This window comes from Nanorana parkeri, unplaced genomic scaffold (assembly GCF_000935625.1).
Source record: "Nanorana parkeri isolate BGI_ZX_2015 unplaced genomic scaffold, ASM93562v1 scaffold453, whole genome shotgun sequence".
Taxonomy (NCBI): Eukaryota; Metazoa; Chordata; class Amphibia; order Anura; family Dicroglossidae; genus Nanorana; species Nanorana parkeri.
In genome coordinates, this window is record NW_017306721.1 from 1,127,118 (window position 1) to 1,140,883 (window position 13,766).

At 40.0% G+C, this 13,766-nt stretch overlaps 1 protein-coding gene across 2 annotated transcripts in view; it reads left to right on the forward strand.

Annotated features, from left to right (window-relative positions):
* The window catches only part of CREB1 (cAMP responsive element binding protein 1), a 51,205-nt gene extending 38,285 nt beyond the window's left edge, over nucleotides 1-12,920 (forward strand). For both annotated transcript variants that reach the window (XM_018560416.1, XM_018560415.1), the window contains 4 exons: nucleotides 1,389-1,531; nucleotides 4,615-4,797; nucleotides 8,220-8,370; nucleotides 11,265-12,920. In XM_018560416.1, coding sequence (XP_018415918.1) covers nucleotides 1,389-1,531; nucleotides 4,615-4,797; nucleotides 8,220-8,370; nucleotides 11,265-11,409 — 622 coding nt within the window. In that variant the 3' untranslated portion in view covers nucleotides 11,410-12,920. The remainder of the gene's footprint in view (nucleotides 1-1,388; nucleotides 1,532-4,614; nucleotides 4,798-8,219; nucleotides 8,371-11,264) is intronic.
* The last annotated feature ends 846 nt before the right edge of the window (nucleotides 12,921-13,766 follow it).

A 13,766-nucleotide genomic window follows, 5' to 3' on the forward strand; every position in this document is an offset into this window, starting at 1 on the left:
TTATGATCACAATAAAAAATACATATTTTGTCCTCTGAAAAGGGGGAAAATTAGTGTAAGAAAAGTGTGGCATTGTAAACTCTAGAACAGCCTGTGAACTCATTTAGTGTAATTTTTTTGTAAACTAGGGCTAAAAAAAAATTAGGGCTTGAGAGGTTTCATGTGTCTCAGGAAACAAATTTAATATATCTGACCTTAAAGTGACACTAACTTAAATCTTAAAAATACATTCAGGTACCTTACCTATTAACAAAATGTGTATTTGTGTATTACTCAGCTGCACATGCTGAAATCATCTCTGAATTGGTGCTGACACTGTCCTTTCTTCTGGAGGGGGGCTACTTTAGTTCCTCATGGTCAAACTCCTGTGTGTGTTGTAAAGTAGCCACCGCTCCAAACCCACTCCCATGATGGACTATATTCCCATGTTTAGTTTACTAATGTGTATTGAGATTGTAGTCCATCACGGGAGTGAGCTTTGGAGCGCTGGCTACTTTACAACACACAGGAACCATGGGGAACAAAAGTAGCCACAATCCAGAAGGTGCTGACACTGTTTTTCCAATTGAGAGATGATTTGAGGATCTGCAGCTGATTAACATTTTTGTTAGTAGGTAAAGTGACACTTTAATCTTAAAAACGCATTCAAGTACCTTAACTGTCTTAAGGGTTAAAAACTTAAAAGTATAGTATCTTAATCAGAGAAAGTTCAGTCTGTCCCTCTGCTCAGCTGCAGATTTTAAATGTAAGTGGTTAATTATAAACATTTTGTAAATGTTTTTTATTTATATCAGGCAGTCATTTTGAATGATTCTCACTATGACTGCTTGATATTCAATTAATTTTTGGTTATTATTAGACTGCTCCAAACTTGGGAACAGCCAATAATAACCTTAGTGACACTGATCCTGACAGCATGTCCGAATCAGTGCCAATAAAGGCTTCTGATCTTTCCCTGAAGGATCAGAAGCCTGCAACATAATTTCAGAATAGAAATATGTAGCTTTCTATTCTGAAACATTGTAGAAAAAAGCCGGTGCCGGTTCCCCATCTGTACCAGCTGTCAAACCGTGACAGCAAGTGCTGTAAATGCCGCTCTGCCATCACTGTCAGACATGGGATCAGGTTTCTGTAAAAGCTTAACTCTTTCATTAATGGATGCCTCAATACTGATTCTCAGAGGTTACCGGCATTACAGATCCCCAAATAGTTGCTCAAGTACAGTGTACGTGAGTAGTCACTTGAACACTTAGTGGCAGGGACATGTACGTCTCCCGTCACTAAGGGGTTAAAGCAGTATTTTGTTTTTCATTGATTTTGTTTTTCATTGATTTTGTTTTCCCAACATAATATAGTTTGTGAAATAGATTTTCAATTTCTCTCCACAGGAAAATTTTAAATGACCTTTCTTCGGATGCACCTGGGGTTCCAAGAATTGAAGAAGAAAAATCTGAAGAGGAGAATTCTGCTCCTGCCATTACAACAGTAACAGTACCGACACCCATTTACCAAACCAGCAGTGGCCAGTACAGTATGTAGTGTGCACATATTTTGCCTTTTTTAGTTATTGATTTTTTTTTTTTTTAAAGCATGCAATGCATCTATTCAAACATTCTAAGAGTGATTAACTATAAATGTGGATTCCATAGAAGCTTGAAAACTTGTACTTTTATTTCTAAAGAACGTTTACCCAGCATTTACTAAAGTGCGCAAAGAACTCCACTTCAGCAATGTGAAGCCCATGAGCTCCCTTATGAGCGCTGACCTCTGCTAGTATCTTCTGCTATCTTGTTTGGAAGATTGATCTTGATGCACGCACATATGAGTTAATTCATTCCGGCACCCAGAAGATGCTGGGATTGTATACTCAGCTGCACATGTCCAGGTCCATGTAAACTGTAAAATAGTTTGCAAGGCAAGAAGCAATTATGGCAAAAGAGATGTAGTATTTCTCTTCTGCAATGAAGGAAAAAAAAAACCTTCCTGTTTGCCAATTTTGCATTTTTGACAAGATTCCACTTTAACAAATATCACACTGGTGGAACATAGTTGCCAACAGTGCCTATTTTTCAGAAGCCATTCCAAACTTTACATTTTTCTCCCTAGCAATGTATTTGAACACCTACAAAATTAGTTATGCTTTATGATTGTTTATATTTAACGTGTTTAAGTGGAACAAAAGTGAAACTTTTTTTTTTTTGTCTGCTTCGCATGATCAAGATGGAGAGCATTCCAGTAATCCTTATTGCTAGAGACTGGCCCAGGCGCATGTGGTACCCTGACCTGGTAGGACATCTGGTAGATGCTCCTTGGGCTCTGCCGGATTGTCAGGATCTTCTGTCTCAAGGAGCAATTTGTTATCCTGCTTCCAGGTCACTAGCTTTAACAGCATGGTTGTAGAAGCCCAGATTCTAGGGGATATGTTAACTTATCTAAGCCTAACTAGATGCTGAAAGTTAGGAAGTCTATTCGCAAGGTCTGTTATCAGACACTTAATGTGAATCTCAGGGCTTCCTTGTGGGACCAGTTCTCTCCGTCCTGCAGCTATGTCTGAAGCAGCACTATAAAATATCAGGTTTTTCCATCTCCAATTCACCCAAAGAAAAATTCCCTCGGTTGTCTACATGTGGTTCGGGCTGTGAATGCTTCTTGGGCTTTCACATGAATTGACTGTTTCCCTTATTATACAGCGGCTACCTGGTCTTCTGTTTAGAAGCTCTAACAGGTTAACTTTTTCTGTCTCATCTGATGCCAGCTTTGGCCATAAGATCCGTCAGACGGCTCTTTGAGCTGCAGGCAATTCCCAGTTCTTTCTTCTTGGGTCTGGTAGCATTTGTTTGCTGTTAATCACCTCACAGTTGGACTGCTTTTAGACATCCTGAAGGTTGTACGTAAAATCCTTTTCTTGGAGTACATTGAAAGTCACAGGTCCTCACTTGGCTGTGTTATGACCATGCTCTCTGTACTGCTTTTCTACAAAGCTGAAGGCATGCTGTTAGTGGGAGGGATAATCCTGGGCTGACTTACAGGTTGTGGGGTTTTGCCAGTTTCTAGTCCTCCTGTAAAACTGTCATGAGAATGAATATGAAGAAACATTGAGTGTGAAGCAAAATGGGAAACAAAAGACCCACAATAATCCCCCCAAAAAGGCACCTGTTGCTTATCACCATGGTATATGTTTTCAGCCCGTTACTAAATTTGTCAGTATTGTAGAATATTTAGGATTTTTAACTTGGGTTTTATGAAATTTGAAAATTAAACCAGTAGATGTTGGTTGATTCATTGCAAGCAATCATGTAGCACATTCAGAATGCATATACAAACATCTAGGAAGCTATGCAGTTTTGGAACCGTATGATAGCCTTGGGCTATAGACACACATCAGGATCACATTAAGGATGGGGAGAGAAGAAAAACATTTTATAATTTGCAGATATTCATATAATGGACCGGATTGTCTTGTTATATTGCATAATTGGTGGCAATATAGGTTTGGCAAAACGTTGTTAAAGTAAATATGTATAAGCACATGAAGGCACTAATAATTGTAAAGGATATTCAACCTTTGTCTGAGTTAGAAACACCAATCATAAAAAGAGTGCCAGGGACTTTAAAAATAACACTTTCAAAATAAAGAGTTACCGTGAGTATATTCAGCCTCCACCACCAAACCAAAGATTATTAGGGATTTCTCTATTAAGTTATTCCTCTAATAATAATAATAATAATCTGTTTTTGTCAATTTAGGTAAGAAATTCCTAATTTTTTATTTTTTCCCCAGAATTTGAGAATGGGTCTTTTTGCTGTTTTTTATGAGTGACGACCTTAATCATTGTCCTGTATTCTTACATACTAGAAATGTTTCTAAATCCTGTTTCACTCCATTTTGATAGGGAAAGTTATTCATTCTTATACACAGAAATACTTCCAGTAAAACTACAGTACAAACATACAAGCAGAAGGTTCAGCCCTGACTTATGCCATTATCTGTATTCTATTGAAAAATATTCCCAGCGCACACAATTGAAGGCTTACTGTCTGCATGAAGAGTATCAGGGCAACTGAGAAAATTCTGAACATATTAAATTATTTTTTCAGACATGTCCGCTGATGACAAGTGATATGATAACTGGGGGGAGTATTGATCAAAAAGCAACAGAAGCGGGGAAAGCAAAAATCCATAGAAGGAATGAAGCAGGGGAGATCCTTGCACTGTAGGTCCTCCAATATAGCTGTCTCTCTAGTAACCCCTAGGAGAACTGGGAGCACAGCAGAGGCATTGGCAATATAAGTACTTGAATAGTCTAGGGGGTCTCTTTTGGTATGCAAGATTGAATCTTTGTCGTTTTTGAAGCCTTTCCTACAGAGAAGATTATTTTAATTCTTAATATAATTAATACAGCTGCCAGCAATGGATGCCACAGAATATTCACTGAGAGACTAATGAACATTCATTACAGCATTTGCATGTAGATGGATGCAACAAGCTGACAACAGAATATGGATGTTGTAGGGAGAGGTGAAAAACTTTTTGTAGCCACACATTGTCTTTTTGCTATACTATGTCTAGCTGCTTATACAATGTTTAACTTTGAATTCCTTTTTATCTCCCAGTTGCCATTACTCAGGGAGGAGCAATACAACTAGCGAACAATGGTACAGATGGCGTTCAGGGGCTTCAGACCTTAACAATGGCAAACACAACAACAACTCAGCCTGGAACTACAATCTTGCAGTATGCACAGACAACAGATGGACAGCAAATACTTGTTCCCAGCAACCAAGTTGTTGTTCAAGGTGAGCTTAATAGCTTTGTTTTGCATATTAGTCTGTTACCACGAACCATAAACTATTGCAACAGAAAAAACAATGTCAGAATACGCATTAGATCCAAAAATATAGGCAGTGTAAGTTATACATCTTGGCTGCACCCCCCTCCTCACCTCTTGGTTCCCCCTATGGGTCGTCTAAGCAGCATGTCTAATATATGGGATAAAATTATTAATAATACTTGCCAGTCCGGCAGCCGTGGACTCCTATCGTCACTCTCTTACAGAGCTACAGTGGCTGAACAGTCTTCAGTATCTGACACATTCAAGTCCCTTACTGAGTTAAGATAGGAGTTCCTTGGCCCCTTACTGCGCGCTGTAATTCCACTTGTAGACTGTTACATTATTATTATACAGGATTTATATAGCGCCAACAGTTTGCGCAGTGCTTTACAATATAGGGAAGATAGATTTTAATAGATTTTGAGTTTGCTTTGCATGATGCAAAAGGAAAAAAAAAACAATATAGGGAAGACATTACAATCACAATACAAATCAAGACAAGATGGTAAGGAGGGCCCTACCCGTGAGGGCTTACAATCTAAAAGGGAGGGGGAAGTGATGCATGAGGAGGGAGCTGTGTGGGGATGAATTGTTTGAGAACGTGGTGGTTGAGCGGTTAGGTTGAGGTAGGATAGGCTTCCCTGAAGAGATGAGTCTTTAGGGAATGCCTAAAGGCAGTCAAGGTGGATGACAGACGGACAGGTTGCTGTAAAGAATTCCAGAGGATGGGAGAGTCTCTAGAGAAGTCCTGGAGGCGAGCATGGGAGGAGTTGATAAGGGAGCTGGAGAGCAGGAGGTCCTGGGATGAGCGGAGCCGACGGTTAGGGTGATACTTTGAGACCAGGTTTGAGATATAGCTGGGGGTGGAGTTGTGGACGGCTTTGTAACTGATTGTTAATATTTTGAATGTTATCCTTTGGGAGAGTGGAAGCCAGTGCAGGGATTGGCAGAGGGGGGTTGCAGACACTGAGCGGTTGGTTAGCTGAATGAGTCTGGCAGCTGCATTCATGATAGACTGAAGGGGGGATATCCTGTGTAGTGGAAGGCCAATGAGGAGGGAGTTGCAGTAGTTAAGACGAGAGATAACAAGCGAGTGGATGAGTAATTTTGCGGTTTCTTTGGTGAGGTAGGGACGTATTTTGGAGATGTTACAAAGGTGAAGGCGGCAGGATTTGGATAGTTATTGGATGTTGGGAAGAAAGGTGAGGTCCGAGTCAAGGATGACACCTAGGACCTTGGCATGGGAGGAGGGGTGGATAGTTGTGTTATCAATCTCAAGGGAAAAGTTGGGGGAAGGTGCACGGGCGGGAGGAAATATCGAGCTCAGTTTTTTGAAAGGTTGAGTTTTAAGAAGTGTTGCGACTGGATGTAACTGATATGTCAGTTAGTAGATTAGTGACACGCAAGGACACTGAGGGGGAGAGTTGTGGAGTAGAAAGATAGATTTGAGTGTCATCGGCATAGAGATGGTATTGGAAGCCATGTGAGGTTATTAACTGACCAAGGGAGAAGGTGTAGATAGAGAAGAGAAGGGGTCCAAGGACAGAGCCTTGGGGGACCCCTACAGAAAGAGGAGGGGAGGAGTTAGATTTGTAGGTGACGCTAAAGGAGCGCTTAGATAGGTAGGAGGAGAACCACGAGAGAGCAGAGTCTTGTAGCCCAAGTGACTGGAGTTTTTTGAGGAGGAGCAGGTGGTCAACAGTGTCAAAATCAGCATTAATACTGTGTCCAATAGTGACTTAGGGGGTGGACCTCAGCACACATCATAGGAGCAAGCATCTAAAACACCTAAAAGTGATTCTTCATTGTAGGCGTTACTGTCTAAAGGTGCCCATACACCTTACACCCATTGCAAGACTTTTGTCTTGCGATAGTTGTAAGGTCATTAAAAAAAACGTACGATCTGCCCATCTTGGACAGGCAGATCGTACTTGAGATAATCGCAAGCCCGCCCCGCTGAGGGGCGGGCTTCCCATGACCACAATGCTGAACGGGCAGTGTGCGCTTGTGCACACCGGCCCGTGCGGCAATTATCTTGCGAACATGCCACAAACCAGCCGAAAATCATACGATTCTCGGCTGGTTTTCAAACATGTTCGTAAGACAAAAGTCGTGCGACCATACAGTAGAAATGGTCGCACGCCTTCCACACACCTTGCGATTATCGTATGATCGCGGGATTTCCCCCGATTATCGTACGATAATCGCAAGGTGTGTGGGCACCTTTATGGACTGCTAATAATATTCTTTTTGCAGGGTGAATTTTTTCTTTAATATTTTTTTTCTGAAAGCAATCGCTCAAGGCCTAGATTTAAAGCAAAAATATTGTAGCACAGATTAAACTACTAGACCCAAATACTGTATATTAGTTAGTTGAAAAATAACATTTGCTATGTTTTACTGCAGTGTTTCCACAGTCTTGCTGAGTGATTGGTTTAACCCTTTCGCTGCCAAGGACGTACGTCGTACGGAGCTACAAAAGTGCTTCCAGCTGGCCAGCTCAGTACGTAAAAGTAGGACCTCAAAGTAAAGACATTAGCATAAATAAAAATCCACAAGGCTGAATATGAATGCTCTGCTCCGTGCTTATGCAGCAGAGATAAGGAGGCACTTCATTGCCTTTGTGGGATAATAGGGAGCTAAAAAAGTGGACGCTGGTGTATGGTGAAAAAGACATCTGAAGGTCCTAGTCTTTCAGAAACAAGCAGTCCGAATGCCTTATGTAGGACCAGCTTAATGTGAGGTTTTTTTTTTGTAAATGTTCAGTTTTAGAATGGAAGCAAATGTTTGCCAAGAACTTACAATTTAGGCAAAGTACACAGGAGTACTTTATGCTGCCACACAATTAACACTCACACTATAAAGAATCAATGTGTCGCCACTGTGTGCATTGCGGTGTCATTCATTTTGAATGCTCTAGGATTGGATAGGGAACAGGCAGTTTTGAGCCACAGAGGACCAGGTTTTAGGACATTTAGGTTTTCAATCTTAACAACTCTAATGTGGATTAGGCTGTGTGTTTAGGCTCACCCTATGCAGTACTCCATTTACTCTTAGAGGACCTATGCTGTGGCAGATGTGTCCAAGTTGAGTCTAATGGAGGGCTAGTCTTGGGTTTAGGTATATTGTCCTGTGTTTTCTTTTTAGAAAAGCATGTTCTTTACAATGACAAAAGTTTGGAGATGCCCAGTATTTAGAAATCTTAAATTTGGAAATGTATTCTACAGGTATGTATAATATAGTAAAATCTTTTTTGTGTAATACATTTTTAAATAAGAGGTGGAAAAAAGCCAAAGGTCATTACTTCCTTCCTTCTTAATGCTTTACAAAGGTTTTCTTTTGTGGTGAAATGCACGTAAACCTAATTTTAAACTTTCCTGGTCTTAGCTGCCTCTGGAGATGTACAAACTTACCAGATTCGCACAGCACCAACCAGCACAATTGCACCCGGAGTTGTCATGGCATCCTCTCCGGCACTCCCTGCCCAGCCAGCTGAAGAGGCAGCGCGTAAAAGGGAAGTGAGGCTTATGAAGAACAGGTATATATATATATATCTTTCCTTTGCCTGAATGTTTTAAGATTTCTAGATTGTTTCCGGTAATGCGATTGCAGTTTTTACTTTCCTATTGCTTATTAGAACAAACCCAACTCTTTTTTATGAATATTTTCCATTTTGTCATTTTTTTTGTTTCAGCCCGCTGCTTAGAAGCACACTGCGACCTCAGTGTATATTGTGCTTTTTATAGTTTAATTTCCCCCTCATTGGACCCATTTAGGGCTGCAGCTAACGATTATTTTTAAAATTGGTTAGTTAGCCGATTTAATCGGATAAAAATAATAATTAAAAAAATGGCTCCAGTGATGTACTACAAGTTTGGATTGAGATTGTAGTCCATCACAGGAGCAAGCATGGAGCGGTGATTACAACACACACGGGGATCATGAGGATTATAGTATTATATATATAATGTATTATTGCTGGGATTTGTTGTATTCCTCTACAGCTGTTAGTATTCTGCATTGCGCTGTATAATGATTATACAGCGCAATGCAGAATACCACCAGTTGTAGAGGAATACAACAAATCCCAGCAATAATACGATATATAGCGGCACAATGCAGACTACCACCAGCTATAGAGGAATACAACAAATCCCTGCGATACATTATACATACAGTGTATAATGTATTGCTGGGATTTGTATTCCTCTATAGCTGATGGTACATTGCTCTATCAGCTATAGAGGAATACAAATCCCACTATCCCAGCAATACATTATTACAGCACCATGTGGGGGGAATGTGCAGGCAGTCTTACCTAAGCACTCTCCAAGCAACTTTCTTCCTTGAGATCATGGGCCTGTCTGTTGGCAGCTGCTGTTCCCCCCACGCCTGCTCCTCCTGGCTTCATGTTCAGTGTGCCGATCGTGGATGGGCGGGCAGCGGCGAGTCCGTGAGAGCTGGGTGAGGCAGGGAGGAGAAGCGGATCGCGACGAGTCTGTGAGAGCTAGGTGAGGCGGGGAGGAGAAGCGGCATGTGTGGAGCCGTGAGCTGGCCAACTAATCGAAAGTCAACGAATCGATGACGGAAAACGTTGATAACGTTTTCCAGCATTGATTACAATCGACTTAGTGGATTAGGTGTTGCAGCCCTAGACACATTCTCATGTTTGTGTTGCATTAGTGCATGCATGTTAATGTGGGTTAAGCGGCGAATTAAGGCAGCTCAATCACTTAAATGGGTTGCATGTACCATTTCTGGCAGCGCACCCCAACACACTTTGTGCTTTGTTGCACACTGCAAGCAATGCACATCTGTCTGCAAAGTTGTGCTGCAGTGCCAGTCAGAACAAATGGCAACTTGTTGCACCAACTCATGTTATGTGTGTTATAGCAATGCACTTTACCTTAATGCAATAGCATGCATAGAGCATATAGTTTAAAAATCAAAATGGGTAAATTGACCATATAGTGCCCCTTTTATCTCCTCATACCATCATTCCTTTCATAAAAGTTGTGAAATCTTACAGAAGTCAGAAATGTGTGCTCTGGGATGCCACAACAGCTAGTCAAGTGACCAAATTCTTGGGTCACAAAGTTTCTGCTGTAGGGGAGGATAATAGTTTAGTTTGGCTGACCCTTCCCTCCACCTCTCAATACACAGCCCAAGATCTAGGCATTTGGTCATGTGACCACTATGGGATGCCAGAGCACAAGTATTAACAGCAAAGGTAAGTTCAGCACTTCTACTTTGATTTCTGTAAGGGTTTGGGCTATTTGGCACCTTGTCAGCTTCAACCCTATTATTGCCAGCGATTTAAGGTATTCACCACTGGCAGCAGGCCCCTGTAAACAGACTCCCATCGGCTATAGCACTTTCTACGGTGCCCAGGAATGGCATCCCTGGCATTGGCTGGTAGCAGGGAGAGAGACCAGTGAACGTTGGTTCGCTGATCTCCTCCCCGCTGAATGAAGCTAGAAGCAACGCTAATTGCATCACTTCATGCTTCTCAGCTTTCATTCCCCGGCTACAGATGCCGGAGAAGAAGCTGATCAAGCAAGATCTCTGCTTTACCAACTTCATTGAAGGGCAAAGGTGAGATTAGGGATATAAAATACCTCCTATTGTGAGCCCCATATGTAATCGCAATTAGGTTTAAGTAAAAAAACCAAAGTTAAATAAAATGTAAAAATACCTCAAAAAATGCGCGCATGTGTCGGGTGCCCCAACATTCAAAAACGGCGATTAGGGGTTGCCGCGTGCGCCAGTATGAGAGCAATAATTCTATGGCCCATATTCACAGTTAACTCTAACTTATTGACATATATAGTCTTTTAAATCCTCGCCTATGGACAGTTTGGGGTACCTTATTTTGTCACCTCGAGTGCACACAATTTTTAAGCTCGCCATGTTGAGCATCTCGGCACAACTTCATCTTTTAAATTTTTCAAAATAATGGCTATTATATTGTATTCTTGTGCACTAAAATGAACAGTGTATTTTTACTGAAATTTGGGGTTTGATAAACAGTTGCACTAAAATCATGCAACATAAAAATTTGCAGCTGCCGTCTGTTCTTTCAGGTTATATATTATTCTGGGGGGGGGGTTAAGTAAGTTTTCAGGCTGTAAATGGTGGCTTATAATGTGTAGAGAAGGAGAGAAAGGGAAAAAAAAAAGAAGCAAAAACAGCCCCGGCAGTGAAAAGATTAACTGCAGACGAGATATTATTATTGAGAATAGAACTTATGAAATGGGAACTATCCCAGCTCTTCCTGTCCTACATAGTTTTCTATTGCCTTCATAACAAGTGGAGCAGGAGTTTACATGGATGCAAATATTTAAGGGGACCAGTTTGTTTAGAAAGACATAAGTTATTTTACTCAATATCATCATTTTTTTCTGCCTAATGTGAATATATTTGTTCTTATAGGGAAGCAGCACGAGAATGTCGTCGGAAAAAGAAAGAATATGTCAAATGCCTGGAGAACAGAGTTGCTGTCCTCGAAAATCAAAACAAGACATTGATTGAAGAACTGAAAGCACTTAAAGACCTTTATTGCCATAAATCTGACTAATGGGGCAGTTGTATTTAGGATTATTTGTCCCCAATGAGGAGAAACTGGTTTTCCCGCAACCAGATAAACATTTTTTTTATTTTCTATATTTCTCCTTTTTCGCAAAACTGCCTGACCCGCAACGAAAGGATTTCATTCATCTGTGCTTTCGCGTTTAAACTGTGAATGCATCTTGCTCCTGCCTCCGAACCCAAGTGAGTTAATGACATCTTTCAGTCTCCAAGATCAAGAACAACTTTACGAATATTATTTTTTAATCATACCTTTTTACTTGCTTTTCTGCTTTAGCCCTCTTATATTTGCTAAGCACTGTTAGTGCAGGGAGAGCTTGTATATATGACGCATTTGGGCTCCTCTCACTGAAGTTTCTATTAGTACAACTGTATACTGTACTTTTGTGACTGGTAACAGAAGCTGCCCTGCTCTACCTACCGTGTTTACTCCATTATCATTGTCCCCGGAGTAGAAAGTTTGGATGATGCGGAAAATGGGAATTAAAAAAGCAACTGAACCCCATGTGTCAAAACGACCACCAAGCATTTGGAACAAAACCATGTGCTGTTCTTCGGTGCAGTCAGGTGTCTTAGGGGAATTTAATTCACTTGTGTTTTGTTTTTTGTTGTTTTTTTTTTATTTTATTTTTTTACTTGGACTATTATGCCGAGCCAGCTACCACTCAATTTCAATATAGTACATGGCGCCCAGAAATTCTTCAACAAACCTTGAAAAGGATGTCTTTTCTAAGCACACTGAGGTACAAGTGAAATGTTCTAAAGGACTCAATGGTCTAAAGAGGAAAAAAAAACTTTAAAGCACTCCTCATTGCATCTTCATTGTATTAATTTGCAACAATTGCATACCTACATTTCTAAAGAGGAATGCATCATTTGGACAACCCACAAATTACCAAAGCTCTGTGGGCATCGATTGTTTCTCTGTACCGTACCTCTTAAATGTCAAAACCCTATCACCAGCACCCTTTTTGTGGATAATTTGGCTCCACATATGTATTTATGAGGAGAAACAAGCTTTGTTTTGTTTCCTTTTCTTCACTCCCTGTGCTTGGATTTGGAAATTGAAATTGTGCAACATGGGCTTTTATTCACTTTTAAAAATGGTCATATAGTTAAGAGCCTGGTTGCACTTAATAGTTGTGTGGCCATTGGTTTCTTTTTTTGCCTCTACACACAGCTACATTTAAAAACAGCTTACTTTGTGTTTGGGATTTGTTGGTCTTGTAAAATATTTTATGTTGAGTAGAATTATCCTGTACTATTTGAAATACATTTTGTATTTTAAAACTATGATGTATTGTTTGCATCAGAACATTTTTTTTTACTTTGTGTGTGTGTAAGATTTATTTTGTGCTTGTGTGCTGTTGGCTATTGTATATACCCTATTTTACATTTTACACATGTATCTATATAAATTTAATATCTGCACAGTCATACATTTTAAAGAAAATTATAATGCTATTTTTTTCCAAATTCTGAGCTATCCCAAGAAGCTGAGAACACAAATATTTCCTTTGCTTTGATCTTTTTTGCAGAACTTTAAGGCATACGATAGTAACAGACTCTTAAGGTTAGCCTGCAGTACCACAGTTAATGCAGTTGTAACCAGTAACTGGGTTGAGCCTCATGTATTTAGCATTTTTCAGTGTATATAGGTAACCAGTGACTTTGAAAGTCACCCTAATGTTTTCTAATCTGAATATGTTGTTATGGATGAGCTAAACTAGCAAAAACAAACTTGTTAACGACTGTAACAAATTGTTTGCCAGCTTTGTCTTGTCTTAGCATGGTTGTTTAAAGAACTTTCAATACAAAGAAATTAGATTATTTTTCCACTCTGCTATTTCGGTTGCCCTCGTTTCCCTTCTGTGTCTGTCTTTGGTATGTTTAGAAAAATATTTTGCGTGCTTCTGTGTCTAGAATTTGTTTAATTTTGGTTCTGCCACATACCCATGCTATTGCAGCAAATGATAACATTTTATACATGGATTTACAATGCACTGTAGTAACTGGACTGTATTATAAGCAACTTGTAAGGAATGATGGATTGCATTGCCTTGGGGGAAGGAAACAATTGCACTAAGTGCTTTAATTTTATTATACTGAATATAAAGTCGTACCTAAATTGTCTCTAAAAACTTCTCTGTAGGGCTGCATTTAATCCAGTGATCCCGGAGTATAGAGACCATATGACAGCGTCGATTTTATAATTGTGCTTCCAAATTATGTTTATAAGGAAAAATATTTTTTTCTTTGGTTCATTTCTTGTTTGACCCTTTTTTTATCTTGCTTTCTCAAGGTATTGCAGCAAAGTAAATAGATAAAAGGCTAAAGAATATTTAT